The sequence below is a fragment of the Clupea harengus genome, chromosome 10 (genome assembly GCF_900700415.2).
Source record: "Clupea harengus chromosome 10, Ch_v2.0.2, whole genome shotgun sequence".
NCBI lineage: Eukaryota > Metazoa > Chordata > Actinopteri > Clupeiformes > Clupeidae > Clupea > Clupea harengus.
Genome location: NC_045161.1, coordinates 8,700,278 through 8,728,079, shown reverse-complemented (window position 1 = coordinate 8,728,079; position 27,802 = coordinate 8,700,278). Strand labels below are relative to the sequence as shown.

The following is a 27,802-nucleotide window of genomic DNA, read 5'->3' as shown; positions in this document are numbered from 1 at the left end:
TAGTTTATTAATAAACATGTATTCAAATGTATGTATTCACATGTATCTCAGAAAAGTCACAAAGCAGGATTCGATTCAGATGAATATTTATTTTCATATTTAGTTCCTTGGTATTTAATGCAGAGTGGTTCGAACAAAACTTTACTTGAGTAAAAATTGTTTCCCTTTACTTGAGTAAAAATAGTTTCAGCTCTGATTGGAAATGTATGACACAACTTATCCCAATGAGCATAAAACAAACTGTACAGCTCTGTCACCATTGACCACCACATTACTACACTGCCACTCAGATTCCACTCAGAATACACACTGTTTTCCTTGAAACAGCTGCTCGGTCACTTTCAGTAAAGTTTCAATCTTCCTTCACTCTCCAAATTTCAGTTGTCGCTCATTCTGCTGTCCATGAAGTTCCTTGGCCCTGTTTTTTAGGTCTTCTGCCTTTTGGTCATCTTTGGGCGTCCCATCCCCGAGTTTGTACATGCGGCTGGCGTTGGAGCAGCCCCACACATGTCCCAGCTCACATGCACGCATGGCATACTGCAGTGCCAGTGGCATGTTCTTCTCTTGTCCTGGGGAGCCCTTGATGAACAGGGCACTCAGATTGAAGCAGCTTGGAGCAAAGCCCCCAGCACAGGCCTTCTCGTAATACTCCCGGGCTGCACCGGCATCTGGGCCATTGTCCATGGCCCGCCCGTCATGGGCCAGCAACCCCACATTATGGCAGGCATCCACTGATTTCTTCCCGTCGGCTTTGCAGGACTGCTGAAAACAGGAGTAGGCTGTCTTGAGGCACGGAGTCAATCCACCTGGTGTAGGAAAAAATTGTAACTTATGACAATGGAAATATGTCTGTCCAGGCTTTGAGGGGAAGGGGTGTACAGTTTTCATTTTATATATATATATATACCAGAACGTTTTTTGACATACCACTTGTCAAATATACTTTAACAGGAAAGTGTAACATGGCACCGTGTCCCGGGGCTATGTGGATATAAAGCACTATAAAGAATAGTCTTATACGTAAGCTTGTAAGAAAAAGATTGGAAAATACAAAACAAGAACGTAAGGTATGAAAGTGAGATTTGTGGGTTGTGATGATACCACATGGCATCATGTGGTTTCCACATGGCATTTCCAATGGAAACAAAGGCTACATTCATACGAAGCCCTGTTTTGCATAAGGCACACAATAGTTAACTTTACCTTTGCCAGCAACGTAGTAAGCCCCAAGTTTATAGCAGCTCTCGCCGTGTCCATGAGTCTCGCAGTTATGTTTGAGAATCTGTGCAGTGGCTTCATAGTTTTTCTTGACTCCCTCCAGGTAATCCGCAAGTCGCTGACAACCTGGAAAACGTGGAAAGAATACGACAGAAAAGTTTAAAGGGACGATAAGATCAAGACATGATAGGTTGCTTTGATTGGTCAGTTCAACGGTTTTCCTAAATTTTCTTTCAGCACCCCCCTGTCAGGGACAGCGCATCTAGCAACCATGGATAGCAACGGAAATTCACTTACCTTCAGGGTCTTTCTCGCGGTGACATTGGTAGCTATATTCAACTCCTAAGTTATCCAGGAACTGCTTCACTTCTTTTTCATCCTCAAAATTAATCAACCCAGCCATTTTGGTGATAGACAAAGGTAACAATAAACCTAATCTCAGTGTAGAAAACCGCACGTGTTCATCAAAACCCCTTGACCTTGGTGGCTAACGCAAACACTCTGCTAGCGATAACATTCGTAGAAAAATACCAGAATAATGAAAACTCAATGTTCAGTAATTCATTACGTCAGATGGCTGGCAGTGGTAAAATCCCAGTTTGCGGTTTTTAGATCTACTACAAACAGAATCTGATGGACAACATCTACCGAGCGCTCATAACTTCTTTGGTAACAGCCACTTGGTAGTTTTGCTCATTCTCTTCCGGGTTTCGTAATCCGCTCAAATCGGCTTCCGTAGACATCCCCCTCCCACTGCCATTTCTAAAACACAGAAACTGACCAACTCTGATCAGTGGTTATATACATTTGTGCTGTACATTTTTTATCTTCATTAATTACACCCATAACATATTGTCAATTACGTATGCTATGTACCTGACATTTACAAACCAATAGTTATCGAAAGATATTTTTTCAAACTGTTCAGAATAAGTGCCGGTGTTTTTTAACAACTAGCCTACTATTGTTCATATTCTGCACATTAAGGTTTGTCTGCAGTATTGTAACCTAATGTTATGATTGACAACCAACTTAATGTATCTGAGCATGTAGCTTCTGTTTCGAGGTCTTGTCGATTCACTCTATAACATTCAGAAGATCAGACTCTCACACAACATGATACAAAACCTCTTGTGCAGACCATGGTCATTTCTAAACCATACTATTGCAATTCCATTTTAATGGCCCTGCATGTAGTGAGACCGTTGCAGATAATACAGAATGCAACGGCGCGTTTGGTCTTTGATCACCCAAAGGGAACACAGGTAACTCCTCTGACTTCACTGGCTCCCTGTAGCTGCTAAAATGAAGTTTAAATCTATCACTCTCGCCTGTTGGACAGCCACTTAAAATGATTCAGCTGCATTCCCCTTCTTGACCACTTCGTTCCTCCGATTACCGTATGTTGTCTTTGACTTCTCTCAGCTGTAAGTGCATCGCTCAGTAGTGCATCGCAGTCATGGTTCCTTGGTGGTGAAATCCTGTCTGTTCCAGCGACAGCCTTGGTACATTCAAAAAGCGTTTTAAAACTCACCTTTTAACCAGCATCTACCTAATTAGTTCACTAGTTTGAGCTATACTTTATTAGTATAGTTTTGGTATTATTTGTGTTATTACAATAATTATAATAACAACAACAATAGTAATAACAATAGTAATTTATAGTTTAACGTTAAACCCATACTTAATATTGTATTAATATTTTTTTCTGAGAAATTCAGATTTTAAACTGAGAACCCCCCCACCCTTAATGCATTAGATTGATAGCGATTAAATAAATTGCACTGGTCAGTAAATATTGTGAAGGCCTTCTAATTTGGGTTGAACTGTATTTAAAATTGACCAAATATTCAAACTATATGTCATAAAGATGTTCAGAATAGCTCAGGATTTAATGAGAAGCAAATGGTATGGCCTTTTATAATTTCATCAAATATTGCCTCTTGTTTACATAACATGTTGCGTACTTCCGGTTTTCTCTTCTTCCGTGAAAGCTCAGCCATCGTTTCCTTTCGAGCAAAATAAAGTGTCCAGAATGAGCTCAACAGCACTATTACATACTGCAAGGTGACAACTCCGTCAATGGAAGGACGCATATAAGAAAATGTCTCCGAAAATCGCGGATCTTTTACTGCTGTTCAAGAACAAACATTCATTACCGACCAACAAGTTGTTTCGCTAGCCAAACCGTGCAGCTATTTAAGAATAGCGAGCTAGCTATCTAGCTAGTGGGCTAGATAGTCAACTAATTGCTATTTGGTTACTAGCTAGCTGTAGGTAGCTTGCAATCTGATAGTCCGTTTACCTTCCCTGCCTTGGCTGGACTTAAGCATTTGCATCCCTCGGTTGCATTTCAGTTCTGCTGTACCGTTGCGCGAATCACGATTCTGCCAGCATGGTGAGTTCATTTCGATTTCAAGCACTCAAAGAAAGATATCAATTAAATGTTTTTACCGTTAACGTTGCTTGCCTCTGCAGATACATACGCATTCATACACTGCTATTCCTCAGTTGTTTACTGGAAAGATTGACAGCGCATTACTATGGTTCGGACGATGTCAGCAACGGTATTTTGTACAAGTGTCAAAACCACTCATTTTTTCCCCTATCAATCCTCAATACGTAGCTGTAGTTGTTTTGCTAGAACTCAACGCCAATGAATCATCAACAGCGTTAACATTCTGAAATGCAATGTTATTCTGGGAGATGGAGCTTTCTTGGTAGAATTTGCTGTTAGCTCTGATTATACTTGTAAGCGGTATAGTCATGCTAATGCAATTGTTTTAAACGAGGTGTTGACATGTTTGCAGTTCTAACCGTTAACATATTAAACATAATAAACATATTAACGGTGACCGTGACCACTTAGTTGTCACTTCTTATTGTTTGTAATATCTCCTGTAGTCACGACGACTAATGCTTTGGCAGGAGAGTTGCACGTCTGGCGTTATAGAGTAACTGGCTGTTCCTGTAGTAATTATTCATTTTAAAAATATGTGCTTATTTAATGACAGTTTTCCAGCATAGTCAATGGGTTTAAACCATACTTTTGTCAGCTGCTCCATTCTGTTGAACGCATTGCAGTATATCAAGTTGACTCATGTTACACTGTCAAACGGACATGTTAAACTCAGTCCCGTACACATACCAAAAATACCAATTCCGTGCTGCTCTTTTGCTTTGTAGCCAAAGCTCATTTTCGCCTCGAGGCTTGCTGAAATGCTGAACTTCATGTATCCTCTGAACTAACGAGCGAGCGATGGGGGACACCAGCAGAGATGGTGATGAATGCTTGTGATTGTTACAGGACGAGGCCTCTCCCGCACCGTTGACAGATCTCTGCTTGTCCCTGGTAAGCTCCAAGCTGGAGCTGTTCTGTGTGAAGCAGGCCGATGGCTCCCTGTGCCTGCGCGAGTCTCTGGTCTTTCCACAGGAGCTAGCTGATCAGCTGCTCTGCAAGATGGCCACTGAAGGTGAGCTGAAATCATACATACATACATACATACATACACACACACACACACTCACACTCACACTCACACACTCACAGTGGTGATGGTTTCTCACTTTCCACTTGAATATATGAGGTGTTGAATGGGCTTTTATGCGTTGCGTTAAAGTTAGCCACAAGAGATTGAGTCAGTGACAGCCATGAGTGATTACATAGCCAAGTGCTTCTGTAGATAAAATGTTTTCTGTGTGATGTTGAGAGGCGATTATGTAGATCGTGCTGCTGTGAATTGCGCAATGCTGAGAGAGTCACATAGAGAAACACAATTGAGACAGACAGTGTGAATCCCTCCACTCTCGTCCAGGATTACTGAACGACGGCACCGTGGGAATCTTCCGGAGCTGTCAGCAGCTGCGCCTACGCCGCGCCTCCATCCGCACGGCACGCATATCGTCCGAGGCCTTTCACAGGGCCCTCTGCTCACACCGGCTCCTGGAACTGGACGCCTCGCACGTCAACGCCGACCTGACCATCAGTGACATCGTGCGCGGCCTGGCCTCCAGCAAGGAGCTGCGCGAGAGCCTCCAGCGGCTGGTGCTCAACGGCCTGACCATGTCGTCGCTGGAGGAGCCGTCGCGGCGCTGCTTCGGTGCCCTGCAGGGCCTGCGCTCACTCAGCGTGGCCCACGTGGACTTCTACGACTCCGGCCTGGCCGACGCGTGCACACTGCCGCGCCTGGAGAGCTTGGACATCTCCAGCACGTCCGTCACCAACCTCACGCCGCTGCTGGGGCTGCGCGGCCGCCTGCGCTACCTCACCATGCACCAGCTCAAGCGGCTGGAGATGACCACCGCACAGCTGCTGGCCGTCCTCAGCCAGGTAATGTGGGGGGGGGAGGGGGGGACTTTGGTCTGGTGGATTTGATGAGAGGAGATTTGATATGGACCTGGTGCACATGATGCCTTTGAAGTATGCTTCTGTATGTAGTGGCATTATTTGATGCTGCGGCACAAATGTTTTCTGTAGGAAGCGATTAACCTACTATAGTGTTCCAGCGGTTTATAAAAAATATTGATTCTTTACATTTGACTCCAGTCCCAATATGCCATTCCATTCAAGAGAGCCGCAAGCAGTTGGTAATTCACCTTGCAAAGTATTCCAAGAAGCCCAAATTGAAAATACATCTAAGTGCCAGTATTGGATTCTTAAAGAGCAACGTGAAAATGAGCTGAAGTGGATGTGTGGGCACTTAACATCTCATTGCATGAGGCGCTGGCACTGACGAACCTCTTAATAATCCTCCCATCTGTGTTCCAGCTGGATGGCCTTCAGCATCTGGACATCTCTGATGACAAGCAGTTCACCTCGGACGTGGCGAGGCAGCTCCTGGAGAAGCCCGGCATCCTCCCGGCGCTTGTGTCGTTGGACGTTTCCGGCAGGAAGCAGGTGACCGACACGGCCATCAAGGCCTTCATGGATGAGAGGCCTGGCATGACATTTGTGGGACTGCTGGCCACCGACGCCGGATTCTCGGATTTCCTGTCTGGAGAAGGGACTCTAAAGGTAGGTTCACAGGATACCCTGAACCGACGTGGTGTTGATTGAGCCTGCTACTTTGTCATGCAGTGGGGTTTAAACTGACTACAGCTTGCCATTTGAGATTGAACTTAAGCGGGTACATCTATCTGTCAGCACTTTGCAGAGAGTGGGTTCAACCCCCAGAGGTGATGGCTATATTAGTGCAGGATATTCTTGCATGTGTTGAGGTCTGCTGGCATCACAAGTATAGCTACAGAAAAACATTGATGTCTGTATTTGCCAGTTTGTGAGTCAGTGTGTTTTAATATGTAAGGCCATGCTAATTTCTTTTACAATTTGAAGGCAATGGCTTTTTTTTTTTGTCCGTGTTGATTATGGTCTTCATTTTCTTCTTCTGTAACCTCTACCATAAAGTTGTACAGTTTCGTAATTGTATGCCCACTGAATTGAGTTGATGCCTTTGTGTGTGTGTGTGTGTGTGTGTGTGTGTGTGTGTGTGTGTGTGTGTGTGTGTGTGTGTGTGTGTGTGTGTGTGTGTGTGTGTGTTTGGCCTGCAGGTGACAGGCGAGGCGAACGAGACTCAGATCTGTGAGGCGCTGCGGCGCTACACAGAGCGCGAGGGCTTTGTGCGGGAGGCACTCTTCCACCTCTTTAGCCTCACTCACGTCATGGAGAAACCTCGGCCAGACATCCTCAAGGTACCTCAGCAGCGCCCCAGAACACGGGCGGGTGGGCGAGCGGGCGGGCAGGCAGGGGCTCCATCAAAGCTCTCGCTGCCTCCGTCCCACGCCTCCTACCTTCACTAACCCCGTGTCTGCCCTCGCTGTTCAAATCCAGCTATTTTTACAGCCAGCATTACAATGAGTCATCCACTTTCTGGTTTCTGGGGGTGTGTGGATCTCCCTTGCATAAATATTTTGTTCTATTTCTCTCTGTCCTCTCTCTCGCTTTCCTTCTGTCTCCCTCTGTCCCCTCTCTCTTTCTCTCTCTATCTCTTTCTGTCCTCTCCCTATCTCTCTCCCCTGCCCTAGCTGGTAGCATTGGGGATGAAGAACCACCCCACCACCCTGAACGTGCAGCTGGCAGCCAGTGCCTGTGTGTTTAACCTGACCAAGCAGGACCTGGCTCTGGGCATGCCTGTCCGTCTGCTTAGCACTGTCACGCATCTTCTCCTGGAAGGCATGAAGACCTTCCCCAACCACCAACAGGTAAGGCCCGCATCCAATATTCTCCTGGGTCCATATGCACGCTGTCCTTTGTGACCTTCCTTGTGTTCCGGCAGTTCTACTGGTAGAACAAGGTGCACACAACACTAAGGTCATGGGTTGGATATCTAGGTGGCCCACTGACAAATTGATCAAATGCATAGATTTGTCATCAAATCACTTTGGATAAAAGCATCTGCTAAATAAATGTTCAATATAAAGGCATAGATAAATATGAACAAGTGACCAGTAGCTGTCCTCCCAGCCACCTGTCCTTCTCTAATGGTCCTCAACAAGCAGAGACACACTGTGACTGTAGGGAACAGCCATGACATTGGCAGGGTTCCTGATTTTGTACTCCCACTTTTGTCAAATTAACTCCTGTACTGCAGGGGGAGAGATTAAGCTCCGCTGTTTCAGCCAGTCATTAGCGCCGCCATGGCAAGGTCATGAGATTAATTCTGTGCCCAATATGAATGCAGCTGAGAATTCACAGCAGAATGTTTTCAATTAAAGCATCTGTTGAACGGAAATGACGTGGACGTGCTTATTGGAATGGCCAGTGAAATAATTACTCCAGTCTGCCAGTGTTTAATTCTGCTGGGAAGCTTTGGGAAAGTGGATTTACTTTGGCTGGTATTGAATTGTTTTTTCGTACATAATACTATTTCCTAACAACTCCATTAGTAGCAGCACAGACTTTGCCCTCAATGTCCACGCATCTAAAAATAAACACTGTAATGACTATGTGTTGCAAGTTGTCAGTAAGCTGTGTCATTAGTAAAGTGATTCTGCAGCATTTGGTGGTGGGTTTTTTTTTCAGTCATGGGAGACTTGTGACATGATGGAGTCTGGTATTGTCATAGCCATACATTGTCAGGGCACTCTGCCCTTGTTTGGCTCCACACTGACTGTCATTGTATTTCCTCCCTCTGCAGTTGCAGAAGAACTGCTTGCTGTCCCTCTGCAGCGATCGCATACTGCAGGAGGTCCCTTTCAACAGGTCAGTCTGTTAGGCAAACACCTCTGCTTCTGCAGTCACACTACTGGTTTAAGGTGTGTGTGTGTGTGTGTTGGGGGGGGGGGGGGGGGGGGGTCGGGGGACAGGCACTCATTCTATAAGAGTGTCTGTGCATATAAGTAGGCACTGCTGAATGTCTGCATGCTTGATCTTAGGGAGATCACCAAACTATGCATTTGTGTTTAATCCCAGATTTGAAGCAGCTAAATTGGTCATGCAGTGGCTCTGTAACCATGAGGACCAGAACATGCAGAGGATGGCTGTCGCCATCATATCCATTCTGGCTGCCAAGGTAGGCAGGGGGTACAGGCACACAGTCCACAGGCTATTATTGTGCATCACTATTTTTACATCTGCTAATAGCTCTCTTCAGCCACCTGTCTCATTTGTACTCCCCCTACTCCCTCACTCTTTCTCCCACTCCCTCCATCTATCTCTCTTTCTCCATCTTTCTGTCCCTCTCTCTGTCTCGCCCCCCACCCTGCAGCTATCAACGGAGCAGACAGCACAGCTGGGTGCGGAGCTCTTCATTGTGAAGGTTAGAGCGAGCTCTGCTGAAAGGCTTGTAATTACTCTAGTTGCGCACGGCAACAGAAAACACCCAGAAGCCAAACACTATCAAACATTACGCTGAAATCATTATTAAGTTACCAGGAAACCAAACTGTGGTTACATACGTAAATTGAAACCCCATTGACATCCTGTCATCGTTTCAATTCAAAGGAGAGTCAGGATGTGTGTTAAAATGCTGATGGTATGTTTTGGAAGACTATCAGTAAGAACTGTTAAAAGAGAAAAAAACAAACCTTTGATCCAATTATGTTACAAGGCTGAATGGACTTCACTCTAGAATACAATGGACTTTTCTAGGTTGATGATTGTAATGCCCCAATCAATCAGAGTTTATTGATCCCAGAATGTTCTCTGTAATCACAACCTTTGTACCTCCTCCCCTCTCTTTGTCTCCAGCAACTCCTGCACATAGTGCGTCAGAAGACCAGCCAGTCCACGGTGGACGCCACCCTGAAGTTCACTCTGAGCGCTCTCTGGAACTTGACCGATGAGTCACCAACCACCTGCAGACACTTCATAGAGAACCAGGGCCTGGAGCTGTTCATTAAAGTCCTGGAGGTAATGTCTAGGTACATCCGTAGGGGACTTTTGTTAACCTCAGACACACACACAGGAAACTAGAGAATATGGGTTAGCCTTACCAAGTTACTAGGAAACCTGCTTGGTTAGCCACATCTGTGCAGGTGAAACATCGGAAACAATTGCCGAAATGTTTCCAGTTTAGTCTGAGTCATGAGGCTTAACGTCAGGTCACATTCAGCATATGGATGTGAAGGCCCCTGTCACTGAGAGGAAAAGGACAGTACAGTTAATTCGTTTTCTATTTTGCACGGTTATTACATAAGGCCTTCCCATGCATGCGATTTGTCATTTTTACATAACATGGAAATAATACGCTTTAGAGATGCAAAGTAATAATAGAATCTCTTTCTTTCACAGTCCTTTCCATCAGAGTCTTCCATTCAGCAGAAAGTGTTGGGTTTACTGGTAAGCCAGACTTCTTTCAGTACCTTTGCTACGTGGCTATAATTTGTGGTGCGTAATGAATTTGTAGTCCATTACAGTCCATTTGATAGTCTAGTCCAATCAATTGTCTGGTCTATTACATTATGCAATAGTCAGAGATGAGATGTTTACTGTTTACTGGACGCTTTCACCATATCCTTTTTCAAATCAATCAGCTGCTTTATTGCAACACCAGTTAAATTGGTTGTCTGCTCCATTTTACTGCTGCAGTCTAGTCAGATCTGCAGGCTATGGCTGTGACTGTGGTGGAGCCTCTGAGCTAGGCCATGCTTCTGTGCCTTCTGAAGGGCTTTTCTGACCTCATCTCTGTGTGTGACTGTGTGTGTGTGTGTGTGTGTGTGTGTGTGTGTGTGTGTGTGTGTGTGTGTGTGTGTGTGTGTGTGTGTGTGTGTGTGTGTGTGTGTGTGTGTGTGTGTGTGTGTGTGTGTGTGTGTGTGTAGAATAACATAGCCGAAGTAGGGGAGCTGCATACGGAGCTGATGGACCAGCGCTTCCTCGGCCACATCAGCACCCTGCTGCACAGCTCCGAGGTGGAGGTCAGCTACTTTGCGGCAGGCATCCTGGCACACCTCACCTCCAGAGGGGAGAGTGCCTGGACCCTGGATATACTGCTGCGCTCCAAACTGCTGGAGGAATTGGTGAGTGTGTGTGTTTGTGTGTGTGTGTGTGTGTGTGAGTGTGTGTGTGTGTGAGTGTGAGTGTGAGTGTGAGTGTGAGTGTGCGTTTATGTCCTTCGTAATAAACAAGAACCCGTGTTGAAAAAAGATTATAGAAAAAATGGCAAACTTATGTATGTGCTTCATTTTGCTTCATTGCCTGTATTTGTGTTTTCCTCAGCATGGAGCCATAATGAAGTGGCAACCACCAGACTGTGAGATGGTGGCTTACAGGTGACACCTCAGTGAAGACTGAAAATAAGAGGGGGATGGGTATAAATTCGGTGTTTACCGAGTTGTGTTTGTGATTTGGTTTACCAAATGTCAGTTCTTCATATGTTGCGTTTGTTAATAATGAATTAATATTGAAATGTCCAGGTGTAGTAGTTAAGTTGATTGTGGGGAGACAAACTGTTTCTTCTGTTTATTTGTTGTGTATAGCAGATCAGTGTTATTGAGGTGTGTGTGTGTGTGTGTGTGTGTGTGTGTGTGTGTGTGTGTGCGTGTGTGCGTGCGTGCGTGTGCAGGTCGTTTAACCCCTTCTTCCCACTGCTGGAGTGTTTCCATACCCCCGGAGTGCAGCTATGGGCAGCCTGGGCCATGCAGCATGTATGCAGCAAGAATGGTAAGACACACACGCACACACACACACACACAAAGAAAAGAGACGGTCATGCAGTCTTTGCTGAATGTTTGCCATTCTGAGATATCAATGTCCATGCTTACACTTCCTGTTGGCCACTCAAACTCACAGATGTTGCACAATATCTCACATTTCAAATGGTGCCAGCCTACAGACACTCATCCACTCCATACACACACAAATGTACGCACAAACACTCATACTCACACTCACCCACAGACACTCGCACATAGGCTGGGGTTTAAGGTTCAGATCTAGGGGATTCAGTGTATACTTGTGGTGGTTGCCAGCAGAAAGGGACAGCATTACCTGCCGTTACAAAAATTGTCTACTACATGTGACAAACACCAACTATGTTGGCAAAGATGGCACTGTTTGGGACTGTGCTGCTTTGTCTCCTGCTCCTGCCTCTACCACACTGGGACCTGCTGCTGCTGCTGCCTCTCCCTCAGCACTCACTACTTGAGCGACTGGAATTGAGAACAAGCTTTAATCTAGTTTGGTCTCTGCATTTCGTCTCTCAGTTGACTGCCATTATAATTTCACATCAAATATTACTGAGGCATATGCATGTTTTTATTGCCATTCCATGCTAAATGCCAACATTGGCTAACCTTACCCTATGGTGCTGTCTGTCTCTTCCCCATCCTCACGCCATACTCTCTTAAAATATTTTTGAATACTCACCATATCTGCTGAGTAAATGCATGAAAAGGTTAGTAGTCTAACCTTATCTTAGGTTAGTAGTCTAACCTTATCTTAAGTTAGTCTGTGTTTTTATAACTGCCTTACCCCAAGTGAAAACAAATTATAATCTTTCTAATATTGATCCAGCTTTGCTGAAACCTTAAAAATGCTAAAATTGTCAGCCGATATACTTTTGCGGTCATTAATATACCTGAGCGGCCCACTCAAGTGAAGTCTATATGTGGGAAAGCCTGGGATTACAGATTAGACATGTGTGTGGGCGTGTGTGCGCTTGTGCGTGTTCCTGGGCCTGGGCCTGCTTGTGTAGGCTTCTTAATGCCGTAATGAGTGTTGACACCTCCGGGTGTTGGTTGCAAGGACGTTGTTGCGTGGACAGAAACAGTGTCTGTGTATTTGTGTGCATGTGTGTTTGCATTGCAAGTTTGTTTGTTGATTTATAGGCCTCAAAGCTAACATGGCTAACAAGCCATTTCAAATTCTGTCATTAGGTAGAATGTAAAAAGCAAATTCACACTCTTACTCGAGTGGTTATATTGTCACTAATGAGTTTCCCTTCCCTTTGTTTTACAGTGATATTTTTTGATGATGTCACAATTTGACCATGTGTGTGTTCTGACGCGTTGAGCACATTCCTCTCATGCTTTGTGTGTGTGTGTGTGTGTGCACTCATGTGTATGTGTGTGTGTGCACTCATGTGTATGTGTGTGTGTGCACTCATGTGTGTGTGTGTGTGTGCACTCATGTGTGTGTGTGTCCTCTGTTTCTGTACAGCGGGGCGGTACTGCAGCATGCTCCTGGAGGAGGGGGGCCTTCGGCAGCTAGAGATGGTGCGCTCCCACCTCGAGACCCACAAGGACGTGCTGAAGCTGACCGAGAACATCTTGGACAGCCTGCAGAAACACCAGACCCGCACGGGACAGCTCCCCCCACAGCGCTGCCACACACTACCACATAAAGGTAAATACACTCACACGCACACGCGCACACGCACACACACACACACACACACACACACACACACCCCTGCCCGTGCAGTGCTGCCACAAACTGCCATAAAGGTACTATTCACACACACACACACACACACACACACACACACTCACAGATATCCACTACTCCCCAGCACTGCGATATAAGCTCCTTTCACATACAAAATCCGTTAATGTGTCATAAAAGCGATCCGTAACCAATAACAAATTGCTAATCACAGCAAAGTTCTGTGTGTCTTCATTCTAACATGAAACAGCATGTAATGGAATAGTGAGCACAGTCAGTATAAAATAGAGCAATAATTCATGGCACAGTCATGGTGAAGTATGGAAGATTTAGGGTGATTTATTAGCAGAAATGGAATACAGTATTCAATTATGTCTTCATTAGTCTATAATCCCCTGTAACTACGAATTGTTGTGTCTTCGTTAGCTTAAAATAATCCCTTCATATCTGCGTAGGGATTGGGTCCTCTTCCACAGAGTCCACCATGTTGTGCCGCCATGTTTCTACAGTAGGCCAGAACAGACAAATCAAATCACTGGCATTAGAAAGGGACGTTTCACCTTTGTGTGGCACTATGGCCACCGTAGCTTCTTCCGACACTCCTGTAAAGAGGTATTTAGTTGGTTGCAATCTGCAGTCTCACCACTAGATGCCCCTATATCCAACATATTGCACCTTGTCTCATGGCAGTTAACCTAGCTATCCTAGCTATTTAACTCTAGCTTAGGGAACCCCTTAATAGTTGACAGTTGCTAAGATGTGCTAATTTGACACTAAATTAAACGTATGTATTTGGAGGTCAAATGTGTGGGTGATCTTTTTCTATTATAATTTTATAAGTTAAATTAAGGAGATTGTACCGTACTTTAACTGTTTGGTTATTTAAAAGTTTCCTTAGTTAGCTAAGTTGCGGATGGATTCACATTGAAAATGGATTCACATAGACCTATTATGCTTTTCCAGCTTTTCCCTTTCCTCTGTTGTGAAGACATTCACGCTGTGGATATCCAACTCTGCCCCCTCTCAATGTGGCCTAAAATACCCAACAAATGATATCCCTTCTGTCTTAAGTAGAGGGGAAACTGATTGATGTTCACTGAAACGCCTACTCTCCCCTCTCTCTCTCCTCTCTCTCTTTCTCTCTCTCTCTCTCTCTCTCTCTCTCTCTCTCTCTCTCTCTTTCCCCCTCTCTCTCTCTCTCTCTCTGTTTCCCCCCTGCCACAGAGAAAGATGCGCAGTGACATGGGCCAACCCCCGCCGGCTGCAAGACGACAAACAGCTGACAGAACTCGAAGCTTGGTCTGGGTGTTTGTGTGCTTATGAGTGAGTGTCTGTTTGTGTGTGTATCAGTGAGGATGCAAGTGTGTACATGATTGTGTGTGTGTGTGTGTGTGTGTGTGTGTGTGTGTGTCTGTACTTGGGGGAAGGGTGAAACACAGTGATCCAGCACTTTTGATGAGAGAGAAGCCCCTCTTATACAGCCTGTTCAAGGTGACAATTTTGCGCCATTATTACACCTTGTCGTTCTGTATGAAACATACAAACACCGAAGGGGTTGTTGTTGTTGTAGTTGTAGTTGTAGTTGTTGTTGTTGTTGTTCCGCCATTAAGCTGGCAGTGGAGGTAGACACCGTGCCGAATCACCTTTTGTGTGAAACCAGAGAGCCAGGATGGCAGAATAGGGGTGTGACACAGCTTAGCAGCTAACCAAAACAAAGCAAGACTATTGTGTTGTCAGAGCACATGAGTCCAACATGATTAACATGTTAAGCAGTAACATGTTGTATGCCTACATGATGGACACCAACTTTGCTTGAGTCCGAACATTGCTATAAATGTGCACGGCTGGCAAGACCCCGGCAACACCAGATTCACATATCATTGTTTTTTTTTAAGGTAACAGGTAGCCTGTGCTTTGATTCCGACGTGTATGTTATGGTGCAATGGAGACGACTCCGAACTAATTTGGAAACGTTTGACAAGTTTCCCAGCTCTGGCTTTAATGCGTTCAAGCCAAATGTAAACACAACTACGTGGTGATGAGTCATCATCAGTGCATTTTCCTTCTGTCTGCTGGGTAGCAATGGTTTTCTGTTGTTCATTTTGACACACTGCATCTTCTCACACATTTAAAAAGGTTTGTAATCTTTCATATTGTCAAGGTCTGTGATAAGGCTCTGTTAGGTTTGTTGCCATATTGATAACGATGTCAAATTGATTAAATAATGGGCCACACTGAGGTTGGGGATATCTCTTTTTCCAACTTCAAGTGGCATTGTAGTGCAATTTTCTGTGTTGGAAATATCCGAGTCTCATATGGTCTTGAACGCCACATTACAGGTCACGCTAGACACTATGCTAAACATCATGCCTCTCCAGCATGCTGTTGAGAAACACACAGTGGGGCAGCATTCTGCCGGCTGGGTTTGGTTCAGTCTAAACAAGCAAAGCAGTCATAACGAGGGGTTCTCTTAATGGCCAAATTTGAGTGATCTCTGTTTAAAACGGGCGAGAGGGAGAGTGAGATAGCGAGTGAGTGAGTGTGTGTGTGTGTGTGTGTGGGGGGGGGGGGGGGGTTTCAGAGGGAAGAATATAAACTAATGCATTTTTTGCACACACACTTGATGATGGTATTTATTACTTCATTTCTGTTTTACTTGAGGATACTCCTCATGATGAATATTATGAAAACAATGACTATGAGCAAAACGGCAATAGGAGAAGTATAAGAAAACTGGCATGCTGATTTATGTGTGAAACTGTACATGCAGCACAGCATACCAGTGAGGGAGTCAGTCTGTCTTCACTGCAAGTACAAGTGTGTGTGTCTGTGTGTGTCTGTGTCTGTGTGGGAGCATGTGTGTTGGTGTATGTGTCGATGGTAATCGGGAAGACTTCTGTGACGATGAGTGGGTGCAAGCATGCATGACCGCATGGTTTCGAAGCATGTGTTTAGTCTGTTTGAAGGTCTCTTCTGCCATACATGGACTTTTGATGTGAATGCAACTCATGAACAGGACTAAGTTAATAAATAACGAGCCCCTCAGACACAAGTGGCATTTAATATATTTGTGAAAAATGCACTGACAAAAGAACTGAGGAGTTTGCGCATACAATACAGATCCATTTTTTTATGCCGACTGTGTGTGTTTGTGTTCATTTTTAGGAGGATGTGCGTAGGAGTGTGTTCACGTCTTTATACTTGTGTGTGTGTGTGTGTGCGTGTGTGTCAAAAACATCAAAACATCAAAAACCAGGGTGTGAATGGTTATCTATCTGAACAGCATGAAAGGTCTAAGACTTAGTATTATAAATATTTTGTATATATTACTGCCTGTTGTTCGCTGTTTTAAGCTTTGCATGAAATTACCTTGGAAATGGGTGAATACAGACAAAGCTATGTATTGGGACTGATTTGGCTTTTAGCATTTTTAAAGTCTCAGTCTCTTTGCCATGTCCTCCTTTCACCACTTCTCTTAATGAGGTTCAATCAGGGCATTCTAGCACTCCTTAAGATGGAAGACTTTTGAGGAAGGGGAAAACCTATGTTTGAAAATGAAATGATCAACCAAATGGAGAGCGACGACAGAGAGGTGACAGGATACCTCTTTGAACCTGTTACACCACAAGTACAGCTTACTCTCTCAATCTGCAGTGTAGAGAGACGCTCAAGGAATTATTCTCCTGTCCAAGCAAAGCCTCTGCCACCTATGCGCACCGCCAGATGTCTCCCTAACCACACACGCACACACACACACACACACACAGCGCAAAGGTGCAACACAAACCCAGGAAATGGAAGACCGGTGCCATGGCTCCCCTACGTCTGCCTGACACTTAGCATGGCCACAGAAAAATCATACAAGCTCAAGTGTTGCGTTTGAGTTGGTGCTGAAACTCTCTAAAAAAAAAAAGCAGATATAATCCAGAATCACACACACACACAAACAATACTGTGTAGGTTTTTATTGATGGACATAATAATGCGGTTGGCACTACAGCATATAATTGCATCATTGTTGGCCTGCTTGAGATTTGAGTAGCTCTCCATTAGAAAACAAAGTACTTCACTCCCTGCTACTAGTCAAACTATGCTAAATGCGCTTGCTTCTCCTGTCTACGCTGCTCCTCACCACATCCGCATCGTCTTAATCTGAACTTAATGCTTAGGGACCCCTTTTATGCTTTCTACAGCTCTGGTATTTCCATGAGAGCTATCACAAAGAAGCACGAAGCCATAACCTCATGACTGGTCCCCCAGCAAGCCCGCCAGTTCAGCGCAGACAGAAATGCCATTCCACAGGCTGTCAGAATCCACCACAGGCATCCGGACCCTGTGGGGCTGTGAACAGGCAGTAATGGGCTACCGCAGGCACTCACTGTAGTATGGTGATGGCCTCTCAGGAATGCACACACTTGTCAGAATTAAACCTCACTTCATAGACATGTATGCAGTGGTGCACACACTTCCGATCCACCACCTCCTCCATTATTAGTCAAGTCAACTTTATTTGCAGAGCACATTTAAAAACAACAGGAGTTTTGTACCAAAGTGCTTTCCAGTCGAGGTAAATTGATTGATAATAAAATGTAACAAGAATGAAAGGAAATTAAGAAATAAAATGTAAAAGGAATAAACGCGGAAAGAATAAAAGACAAAATAACAAAAAAAGAAATGCTAAAAATATACTAAAAGAGCAAGATTAAAAGTAATGTTTAAGAGTAAAAGAAATAAAAACAAGACAGACAAAAGCAAGCAAAATCTAAAAGTAATAAAAAGGGGTAATGCATACATGAAATGGACTATAAAAAGATCAATACAACTATAAAAATGTATAAGTACACAAAATAAAAACACAAAGTAAAAGTATGTTATTAGTCTAGTTTTAAAAGTTTCTAAGCAGGAAACAGATCTGATATAAAACGGGAGGGTATTTCGTAAATTAGGACCAGCAACAACAGTTCAACCTCAATCAGGCTTAGATTTAAAACTAGACCAGAAGGTAAAACCAGTAGAACTTCATCAAAGGATCTTCGGGCCCTTGACGGAATATAAGGGGTCAGGAGATTTGAAAGAGAGGCTGGAGTTAGACCATTCACAACCTTAAATGAATCAAACACATGAGCAGCACTTGGGGAACTGCCTTCTGCAATGTCTGCACTCTCTCCATACTGTGTGTAGCTGGTCTCGTGAGACATTCGGAACGTGGATTTGGTGGGAAATATCGTTGAAAGAAACATACAGTTTGTGTGCTGCTTGATATTCCTGGTTTATGCAAGTCATCTGTCTGGAATTACAGTATTGTTTTGATTCTGATGTCAGTGTTTGAGTGCCTGCAGTGTGGTGAGAGGAAAATACTGTGAGTTATGCTTTCAAACATAGTTCTATTCTGTGTAAAGATGACCCATTTGTACTCACTATTGGTAGCCTACTCATATTTTAATGCATAACTAAATAACTTGCGCAAAAACCAGCACTTCAGAAGAGCTTTAGAAAGGCCTTTAATAAACAAACATCACAAATAAATCTGTATGCACGATACAATGCAATGACAAACACAACACTGACCAATTTGAAACGCTGTAATTAAAAGTCTGTGAGCACACCAGACAAAAGAATAGCCTCTAAAATGAGACGCTAAAGAGAGGTTTTTCAAACCTTTGCTGAAGAACCCTTGTCCACAGTAGCCAAGAGGTTCCTCCACTTTCATTCAGACTCTCGATAAGCAGCAATTAAAACGATTCACAAGGAGCTTTCCTGCAAAGGCAGCCTTGGACCACAATGCTCCTTAGTGGCAGCCAGTAAACCATTAGGACACAGGACCCTCCAGGTAACAGGTGCCGGAGTGGAGTGTGATTTTGGCAGTGTAGATTTCCACTCTAGTGTGGAAGTCTTTATTCTCCGATGTAATTTGGTTTTCTCTTCTCTATGAAAGCCTTCATCCCCTCCTGTCTGTCTCGTGTGGGGATGACCTGAAGCATACCACCAAACAAAGAAATTAGATTCATTATTATTAAATTAATTCAATTAAGTTATTGCAATAAATGTTATGGCTATATGTATCAGAAATCTCTGGGTGAAGTATGCTTGTGTTCCGGTCGCCTCTCTTACCCTGGCATAACACATGCCCTCGATGGCCATTCCTGTGGCAATGTCCACCTGTGTGTGAAGGAGGGAGAGGAGGAGACATGTCACCATTAACACCATTGCGTATGTTTAGGTCACCTTGATGATATCATGAAATCTTTAGGGAATAGGGAATGACCTCAATGCCTCTGGTCATGGCTTCCTTTGCCATCCTCACGGCGATTGGACCCTGGCGAGATAAACAGTAGAGAACACACATGAAGGTGTGAGAACATAACTAAGAATTGATAAGTATTGAACCACACACACAGACACACACATTACTAACTATAAGAGGAAAATTCTGTAAGGCTACAATGTACAAAGTTGAATAAGGCTACAACACTCAACTGCATCAGAGACTGCTTTAAGTGTAAGGGAGTTGCGTTTTATCAATTAAACACAGACAAAAACAACATAAATGGCATCAAAGTGGGAATGACATTTCATCAGTATTTGTGCTCTGCTCCTTGAAGGTGAAAGCAACTAAGCACAGCTAGCGCCATCGGCTATTCTTGAAGCAACAGAAGGACAGCGCCACTGCACTCTTCTCCTCTACTGTGGAGCGGTTGAATATGTTTTGTTTCAGGGCTGGAGTTGTAACAGTGGCGTCATATCCCAGAGTCTGTGTGTCTCTTTGTAGCTGACTCAAACGAAACCAAAAGTTGAAAACAGGATTTAATGAGGTCCTCCGGGAAGACCCGCTTCATGAAGTTCACCCTTTTATTAAACAAAAAAATGAATACTGCTCCGGGGGCTTATTCTGTCACGTTTATTTTTAGTTTTTATCGCTACAAATGGGTACGCGGTTCAAACTGGCGGAAATCTCCTTTGCCCTGTCTCACACAAAGATGCCAAATTAAAATAACTGAAGAAGAAATAATCTTGGCACTACATTGCCAAGCAATAAATTGTTCCACGCGCAACAGCAAACTTTCATTCTAATTCAGTTGACCTGCTTGTCAATCAAAGACAGCTGGCCATGTACGGCAAAACCAGAGGGTCATTATTGTCAGCCAGGAGCAATCCCCAGCCTCACCATGGGACGGGCCTCTGTCCAGGAAGTCTCCAGGAATACTATAGCATCGTTACAGCACCGTGTCTACACAGCGCAGCAATGTGAGGCCACAGGAAGCTCGATAGAAAGAGTATTAAACCCAGATCACTTTTCTGGCCAGCTTTTCTCAAAGGTGGCTCCCTTTGCTTCCGAGGGGCTCGACGCTAGGGTGGCAAACTGCAGCTTTTGGAGGTCAAGTTAGCTTAAACACAAGCGATAATCAGCCGTTGGGAGGGATTAAGTTCTCTCCTTCAGTGCTTTGCAATGACGGGATTCCTTTTAAAAACAATTCTGTTTTTATGATGCATAATGGAGCAGGCTTATCTGTGTTCACAGATAGGGATATACTGGATTTGCCTTTCTTACTGCCATCTCATTGTTAGTACCATTCAGTGGCAACAGACTCTTCACTTCAGGCTGATGTATTAGACAGATAGTGTGGCTACACATACCCACACACACACACACACACACAGAGTGGCTGATATAAACTGCGGAAAGAGAGAGTGAGTGAAGAGGAGACGGGGGGAGAGAGAGAGAGACAGAGAGAGAAAGAGGAGAAGGAGAAAGGGAGAAGTTAAGCCAAGCGAAGCCATGCGAGGGAGCGTGAGTGCTGCACAGAGCGAGCAGAAGTGAGGATAATGCAGACAGACAGCCGTCTGCAGAGAGGAGAGGAGGCGGTTCGGCTGGACATTAGAGATGCATGGGGGGTGGGGGGGCAGACCTGCGGCAGGATCTCCCTGGCCAGGCTCAGGGCCTCTCTATAGGCCGCGTCTCCCGCCTGGTTCTGCTGCACGGCGTGGTTCACCAGGCCCAGCTGGTGGGCCTGATCACCCCCCAGGCGCCGCCCGGTGAAGATCAGCTCCTTGGCCACGGAGAAGCCAACGGCCCGCGGCAGACGCTGGCTGCCCCCTGCAGACCACACAGCACAGGGTCGAGAATGACACAGATCACTGCCGACAGGAAAGATCAATCTGGGTGATTAGCGAGACGCTACTGTTGCAGCATTCCACGTCTCTGGTGTGCTCTTAGTCTGTCTGTCTAGATATCTGTTTCCCATCTGTTATTCTATCTACTTATTAGTTCGGCCAACTGCCTGTCTGTCTGACTGACTGTTTGTTTCTGTGTCTGTCCAGCTAACAGTTTATCACCCACACTTTTATCTCTATGTCCATCAGACCTGTTCTGTATCTGTTTCTATTTGTTTTTCTTTCTACATATCTATCAGTCAATCCAGCTATGTGTGGGTCTGATCATTCTGACTAGCTCTCATTGTATTTAGATATCTGTCTGACTGGCTGCACAACTATCTCTCCCTATATTTTTCCTCCACTCCATCGGGCTGCCCTCCCCATTCATCTTACCAGCCCCTGGGAGAAGTCCTCGTGTGGTCTCAATCAGGCCCATCTGCGCAGAGTGAGCTGGAACACACACACACACACACACACACACACACACACACACACACACAGAGAGAGAGAGAGAGAGAAAAGGACGGTTCAAGGACCACTCCAGCCCAGCACGCTATTAACACACCATGGGAATTCAGGCTGAGCGATGCTCTTGTCACGGTTGTTTATGCAAACAACAGGGGCGTCTGTGGCATCTGTCCTCACCGGCCCGTCACAACCGGGCCCCACCACAGCAACAGCCGCCACTGCCCAGAGGCCTCCTGTCACTCACCTGTCGCGACCGCTCCCCTCCCCCAGCCCCGGGTATCAAACACTCACCCGCTGTGCGAAGGTCACAGGCCAGCGCCAGCTCCAGCCCGCCTCCCAGGGCAAAGCCATCCACCGCAGCGATAGTTGGCATGGGCAAGGCGGCTGGCAAAGAGAGGGCACACAGCACAAATTAGAGAAGTGGGATGGAGAGAGGAAGAGAGGGGAGGGGGGGGGGGGCACATTCTGGCAAGCACATTGTAAGTGCAACTGAGGGTATAAACAGTGCTGTGAAACTTGCATCCAGCCTTCTTTTATCCGAATGGAAAAACAGCTCTTTACAAATCCTGCCTGACTGACTGCAAGGCAGTTTTAGGCAATCATCACAAATAAAATACAAAAATTCATAATGCCACGGACACGCAAAATGCCAGCCTGTGCTTGGAGATAACAGTGTTGTTGACATTTCTGAAGAAGGCCTGAAAGAGTTTAAAAAAAAAAAGACAAAGCGTCTTTGAGATAAACGCAATGTAGAGGAGGTACCGAATGGAAAGAAACTAATTTTCAGGACCGAGCAATATAAGGCCACAAAAATCCAGTTTACTTCATGATCATCACTATCCACACTCAGTGTCTTACCAATCTCGTTCATTAGGGATCGCAGGCCATGGACAAAGTGCTCAGCCTCAGTGTTCGCCATCTGGGCTCGTTCCTTCAGGTCTGCGCCTACGCCACACACACAAAGCGAGTCATGTGTCTGCGATACAGACATATTGACTTTGCATGATCATGTTTGATAACACAGCCAGAGTGTCTAGTAAAAAAATCCATTATGACAGAGGGAAACTCATTATCAGAGGGTGAAATTAATTAACACTGGGAGTAAGAAATCCATTTTGCAAACACTGCGGCTCAAAAGCAGTTTGGTCAGAGAAGCCCATCAGTGAACAGGCGTCAAATGAAGACAGTGAAGCGAGCCTGTCTGATGTACCTGTAGTTCCTGTAAAGTGTTCCTGCAGCTCAACTCTGATGTACCTGTAGTTCCTGTAAAGTGTTCCTGCAGCTCAACTCTGATGTACCTGTAGTTCCTGTAAAGTGTTCCTGCAGCTCAACTCTGATGTACCTGTAGTTCGTGTAGAGTGTTCCTGCAGCTCAACTGGTAGTGCAAGTAGCTAATAACACCTGATATACAGGGAACACTAATACTGAAAGAGTGTATACCCTTACTACAAAACAAACACACGGAAGGCGCTTTGGATAGAAGCCTTTGCTGAGTGAATGTATGTGGATGAGATGCACAAGCCCTGCTGACCTGCACAGAAGACCCCCGGCACCATACTCCTGAAGACCACCACCCTTACTGCAGCGTCACGGTGTAGAGTGGCAACCAGCTCCCGCATCTACAGATGAAGACACACACAAACACACACACACACACACACACACACAAATGAACCATGTCCACTGGCCAACATTTCTCTTTGGGCGGTCCTTTGAATTATGCATCTTCCTTTGTTCTTTTCTTTCAAGGTGGTGTACTGGTGGAAGGGGGTCTGTAAAAAGCTTTGATAATGTTCGGAAGTATAGATAATTTAGTTTGGAAAGTTTAATTCTGCTGTGTCATTGAGAATATTTGTATGTTTATAAAATGCCCCATAATGTAATTAAAAATAAGGAATGTTATTATTATCATGAAAATGATGAGAAGATAAATATATAAATAGAGAAAGAAGAAAAAAGCATAAGAGTGGGGTTATGTAAGGAGAGCTCCTGGGATAAAGTGATCTTTTGGCTCTCCCGTGTCCAGCGAACTTCGGAGCTTGATTCTGACTGACAGACTGTTGCCATAGCCACACCGGTGTCCACTAACCTGAGCCACAAACACGCGGCCAAGAGAGTTCCGTGCCCTCTCACGACACATCTGCACTTCCACTAAGCCTACAGGAAGAGACAGACAGAGACATAGAGAGAGATAGAGACGTTACGAGTCAAAAGGCCAATCTGACTCGATGTATGCATGCATGTGCACATGTCTCAAAAGCTCTATCAAAACGTAATTCACAAAGTGGTTTCCTTGTGCCCACAGCTCTGAGAGAGAGTGAGAGAGAGATGTAAGACTTTCAGAAGTACATAAATTAGTAGGGACAGAAACAAAACTCCTGCCCAGAATGTTTTAAAGGCTTTTCCAGCTGCTTATAATCACCCCAGCATCAGGTGCAAGTTGGCCATGTGCAAGGTGGCAGGTGTCTGGCCCAGTGACTAGCATAGTGGCTCTTTACAGCAGATTTTAAGGGGGGCACTGGCTGCAAATGGGTCACTGTTTACCTTTCCGGTTAATTATTAAATACTGGCTCTTACGGAGCGGATCTCTCTCAGACTGAGAGAGGCCACAGCTGTGGTTGGACGGAGGAACACATGGCTCCCTCTCTGACTTCAAAACCAAGTCCAACTGTTACCACACACACAGCCATGACAGGGCAGGTTGGGGTGTGAATAAATAATCACAGAGAAAAGTAGTCCATCTGTCTTTATTATGGTCACAGAATATCTATGTGTTTGTAGGCCTGGCGTGTTTTAATTGAACTCCACATGTGAAGGTCCAAAATGGAATACATCATTCAGTTACATGGACTGAACATGGACATGGTATAAGGATTGAAGTTGTACTAAGTAACAAGTAAGTTATACCTGTCACGTATGCAAGTGAACCCAAAACAGGTATTTCTTGCTCTTTTCGAATGAAATGTTGCAGGTGTATTTGCCAGTGTATAAAGAGTCTCACACAAACACACACAGCAGTTCAACAATCAAAATAGTAGCCCTAGATTGTAAATTCATTGCGACACATGATTAAAAAGTATTATAAAAAGAAGATTATTTGTATAGGGTTCTAATGGGCAAGCAAAACTGTATAGAATAAATGAGTAGTCTCGCTTCATCGTCTAATCACTCGTTTGACAGCATTTGCTATTTACCAACACTAACATTCATTTTGGCTATGAGCTGGGCTATTAATGTAAATCATATGAAGCTCCACGGTTAACTGATTTTTTTTTTACACGTAACACAATTCAACTGTTTACTCTGCTTACCCGATAATATATATTTACATTTTGTCATCCGAACTATATGCAGATAATGGAAAGGTTTATCCGCGTATCGTAGGGCATGTATAATAGGACAGTAAGCTACTCATAAAGATAGCGTAGACCCCTCCCACCTGTATCTTCTCCATCCAGGCGTTTTAAGTCCACTTCAACCGTTTTGCCATGCGACGCTTCAGAATGCAGACTGCGGACATGCCTAAACCGAAAAGAAGGCCGGTTTTCCCTAGTCTCAGTCCGCGCTGGAACAGCAGCAATAGCACAATAAGCCTGGCCAAGCTCGGGTCTTACTCCGGCCAGACACCTGGAAATGTTGCTTGGTTTAAGGACGAATCTATTGAGTAAAGCCATAATAATCTCGGTATGATATGAGAAAGCTATGACAACTGACAATTTAACAGTTACAAGGCAAGACAACAATGCTTGGGCGATACGGCAAGGCCTCCTTTGTAAGAATACCTTTATCCTACAACTTTCTCTTCTTCCTTATTCAACTTTGTCCACACTTCCTTATCCGTGGTCGCCGTCACCTCGGTTACTGACGTAAGCGTCAACACTGACTCAGCAAAAAGACACATTCGATAGACTGTAATCTACTTTACCTAAAATGCACTAAAAGCTTAATATCATTTCTGCTAAATTTCCTACATCTTGGAAGCTATATAACACAATATAGGTCTGACCAGTTTGTATTTGTTTTCATAGTAAGTGGCACTTCCGAATCGCCAGAGGGCGTTCATGTGATGCTGTGCACTAGCTCAATAAAGGCATCAAAGTGAGAATAATTTATGTTTGACAAGTACACCTACAAGCAAACTATAATTTAAACATAAGATTTTAATCTGGAATTGCATAATTCAGAGGTGATTCATACTGACAAGGGTAGGCAACTTGACAAAGAATGCATCTAGCTATTACAGCAAAAATGTTTTTAAAAAAAAACTGACATGCTGAGGGAGTTTTTCCAGGCGCAGATTGAGTGTGTGTGAGAGGGGGGTGTAGAGAAAGAGAGAGAGTTAGAGTCACAAGGTGTCTGTACAGGTGTATTTACATCATGTGACTCTGCGCATGTATGTATGTACACATCTGCAAAGCTCTATGAAGACTACATTTACAAAGCCGTCTGCTGATCAGAAGAGACTGTGTGAAGGTTTGGGGCTCCTGGAGAAGATCTCTCGAATGGTGAGCTCTCTCTCGCTTAGAGGCTTGCCTCGGTGACGGATGTACCGAGCCTTACGGGCCTCAGCCAGGGCCTGGGCGAAGTTGGGCAGGGTGTGTACCGTCCTCAGACGCCCATCCGGGGCCAAGAGCTCAAAGGGAATCAGCGTGGAATCAGCAGGGGACAATGTTTGTGTGTCTGTCTCTTTCTCCATCTCTACCTCTTTGTTTTGATCTTTCTCTCTCTCTTTCTCTTTCTTTGTTTCCCTATCTCTTTCTCTCTCCCTCTGTCCATCTTTTCCTTCATCCCTCTCTGCCTTGCCCTCATCACCGTCTCCCTGTGTGGTGGAGTTGCTGGCGATTGCTGCTCCAGGCTGCATTTTTAGGTCTGGCAGACAGAGCGGCGCTGTGGAGCTTTCAGCTCTACTGTCCCCATTGCTGATGAACTCTTGAACTCGTGCCTGCAGAGAGTAACCAGACGGGGGCTTTAAAGGCCTAAGAGAGAGAGAGAAAAGAGAGAAACAGTGGGAACACATTAAGGACGTAATGCTGAATAACATTCCTGGCAGTTTCTTTTGGCTATGGCTGGATATCTTGATTGATCATATGTATAGGTTATATGTATGTTGCCATACGTTATCACAAATCTGATACCGATTTCATATGCATTATATCCATCCTGACATTTCATTTTGCATCTGTTTCATCTTCTGCAAAAGAAAAAAAAAAGCAAATCACTGAGACTGGTTCACTTGCAATGTCGTGTCTTCGCATTGCCTGTTTATATATTAAAACTAAAGCTCAAAGTGATGTGTTTTAAACCACGGAGAAACAGAATAACTGCACAGCAGAACCGTGAGCAAATCGGTGTAATGTTGCGGATTTGCAATAGCTTTGCTTTGATATCATTTTAGGCTGATGCTGAAATGGCGAGAAAACAAGCTTCCCCACAAACCCACTGCATTATGCACCTTATTAAAATAAACGAGACAGGGAACAAATGAGACATTACCCTGTGGTAAATATGAAAAGACACCTATTTGTGCATGTGTATATGGAACCATAACTCCTCAGAAACACAAGGTCATTACAGTCAATTACGTGCATCTGAAGTGAAAAGTAACAGGAAGAAAATGCTCAGTCGGAAGAATAAATCAATAATAATGACTGTAATCATTCGATTAAGGTGCGGGGAACACCGGTCTGTCCTCCAGCGCCGTGGAGATGGGGCCGCTCACAGTGGCTGTAATGGTCGTTATGACAAAGTGTCTGGCCGATGCCATCAATCTCCTGCGCGCCTGATTCTCTTTTCGCAGTCACATTCATCCATTTAGCCGGCTCCTTTAATCTGAGGCAGTCGACCAGACAGAGTACATCCCCATCCAGTGTCTGTCTGTGGGAAGAGGCCTGGAGGAAAATGTTTGTCAAGGAGGTACCATGTGCCGTAGAAATCATTTATCTTGACACCTCTATCTTGACACCATCTTTTTGGCTGGAGAAAAAGCTACACTAGTGCCTTCATGACAGAAGGCATCAAAATGTAAAGGGACATATTTCATGAACTGCATAATATCAATTATTTTGTGCTGCATTAATGTTGTTACACATTAATGTGTTAGAGACAGATGTGATGAGTACAAAATGTTTTTTAAAATACTGCATT

General features: G+C 44.5%; 4 protein-coding genes across 4 annotated transcripts in view; 1 reads left to right on the top strand and 3 right to left on the bottom strand.

The window, feature by feature from the left end:
- Positions 1-69: 69 nt before the first annotated feature.
- LOC105910803 (cytochrome c oxidase assembly factor 7) lies at positions 70-1,997 on the bottom strand. Its single transcript, XM_012839543.3, has 3 exons — positions 1,516-1,997; positions 1,204-1,344; positions 70-806 (listed from the first exon to the last, which is right to left on the bottom strand). The coding sequence occupies exons 1-3, from the start codon at positions 1,619-1,621 to the stop codon at positions 364-366; spliced, it is 690 nt and encodes a 229-aa protein (XP_012694997.1). The 5' UTR covers positions 1,622-1,997; the 3' UTR covers positions 70-363.
- Positions 1,998-3,171: 1,174 nt separating this feature from the next.
- zyg11 (zyg-11 family member, cell cycle regulator) lies at positions 3,172-15,270 on the top strand. The gene is made up of 16 exons (XM_031575246.2): positions 3,172-3,616; positions 4,526-4,691; positions 5,034-5,548; positions 5,987-6,232; positions 6,766-6,906; positions 7,240-7,416; positions 8,352-8,416; positions 8,627-8,726; positions 8,922-8,972; positions 9,404-9,565; positions 9,947-9,994; positions 10,474-10,671; positions 10,871-10,923; positions 11,217-11,314; positions 12,812-12,997; positions 14,261-15,270. The coding sequence occupies exons 1-16, from the start codon at positions 3,614-3,616 to the stop codon at positions 14,275-14,277; spliced, it is 2,226 nt and encodes a 741-aa protein (XP_031431106.1). The 5' UTR covers positions 3,172-3,613; the 3' UTR covers positions 14,278-15,270.
- Positions 15,271-18,513: 3,243 nt separating this feature from the next.
- Positions 18,514-25,600, bottom strand: echdc2 (enoyl CoA hydratase domain containing 2). Its single transcript, XM_031575244.2, has 10 exons — positions 25,098-25,600; positions 23,748-23,815; positions 23,190-23,277; positions 22,517-22,603; positions 21,950-22,042; positions 21,584-21,640; positions 20,944-21,131; positions 19,302-19,352; positions 19,148-19,195; positions 18,514-19,008 (listed from the first exon to the last, which is right to left on the bottom strand). The coding sequence occupies exons 1-10, from the start codon at positions 25,330-25,332 to the stop codon at positions 18,931-18,933; spliced, it is 993 nt and encodes a 330-aa protein (XP_031431104.1). The 5' UTR covers positions 25,333-25,600; the 3' UTR covers positions 18,514-18,930.
- A 198-nt stretch (positions 25,601-25,798) lies between these two features.
- Positions 25,799-27,802, bottom strand: part of LOC122128475 (coiled-coil domain-containing protein 190) — an 11,203-nt gene continuing 9,199 nt past the window's right edge. Inside the window, exon 4 of the mRNA XM_031575245.1 lies at positions 25,799-26,634. Within this exon, the coding sequence (XP_031431105.1) occupies positions 26,112-26,634 (523 nt within the window). The 3' untranslated portion in view covers positions 25,799-26,111. The remainder of the gene's footprint in view (positions 26,635-27,802) is intronic.

Bases quoted from the DNA above. Each gene is read 5' to 3' on its own strand.
- LOC105910803 (XM_012839543.3), bottom strand. From the start codon at position 1,621: ATGGCTGGGTTGATTAATTTTGAGGATGAAAAAGAAGTGAAGCAGTTC. The intron at 1,345-1,515 runs GTAAGTGAATTT...CACGTTTTCCAG, and splicing joins CCGCGAGAAAGACCCTGAAG to GTTGTCAGCGACTTGCGGAT. The intron at 807-1,203 runs GTAAAGTTAACT...TTCCTACACCAG, and splicing joins TTACTACGTTGCTGGCAAAG to GTGGATTGACTCCGTGCCTC.
- zyg11 (XM_031575246.2), top strand. The intron at 6,907-7,239 runs GTACCTCAGCAG...CCCCTGCCCTAG, and splicing joins CTCGGCCAGACATCCTCAAG to CTGGTAGCATTGGGGATGAA. The intron at 8,973-9,403 runs GTTAGAGCGAGC...CTTTGTCTCCAG, and splicing joins CGGAGCTCTTCATTGTGAAG to CAACTCCTGCACATAGTGCG.
- echdc2 (XM_031575244.2), bottom strand. From the start codon at position 25,332: ATGGCTTTACTCAATAGATTCGTCCTTAAACCAAGCAACATTTCCAGG. The intron at 23,278-23,747 runs GTTAGTGGACAC...CTTCATCTGTAG, and splicing joins GCCGCGTGTTTGTGGCTCAG to ATGCGGGAGCTGGTTGCCAC. The intron at 22,604-23,189 runs GTCAGCAGGGCT...TGTGTGGCGTAG, and splicing joins GCCGGGGGTCTTCTGTGCAG to GCGCAGACCTGAAGGAACGA.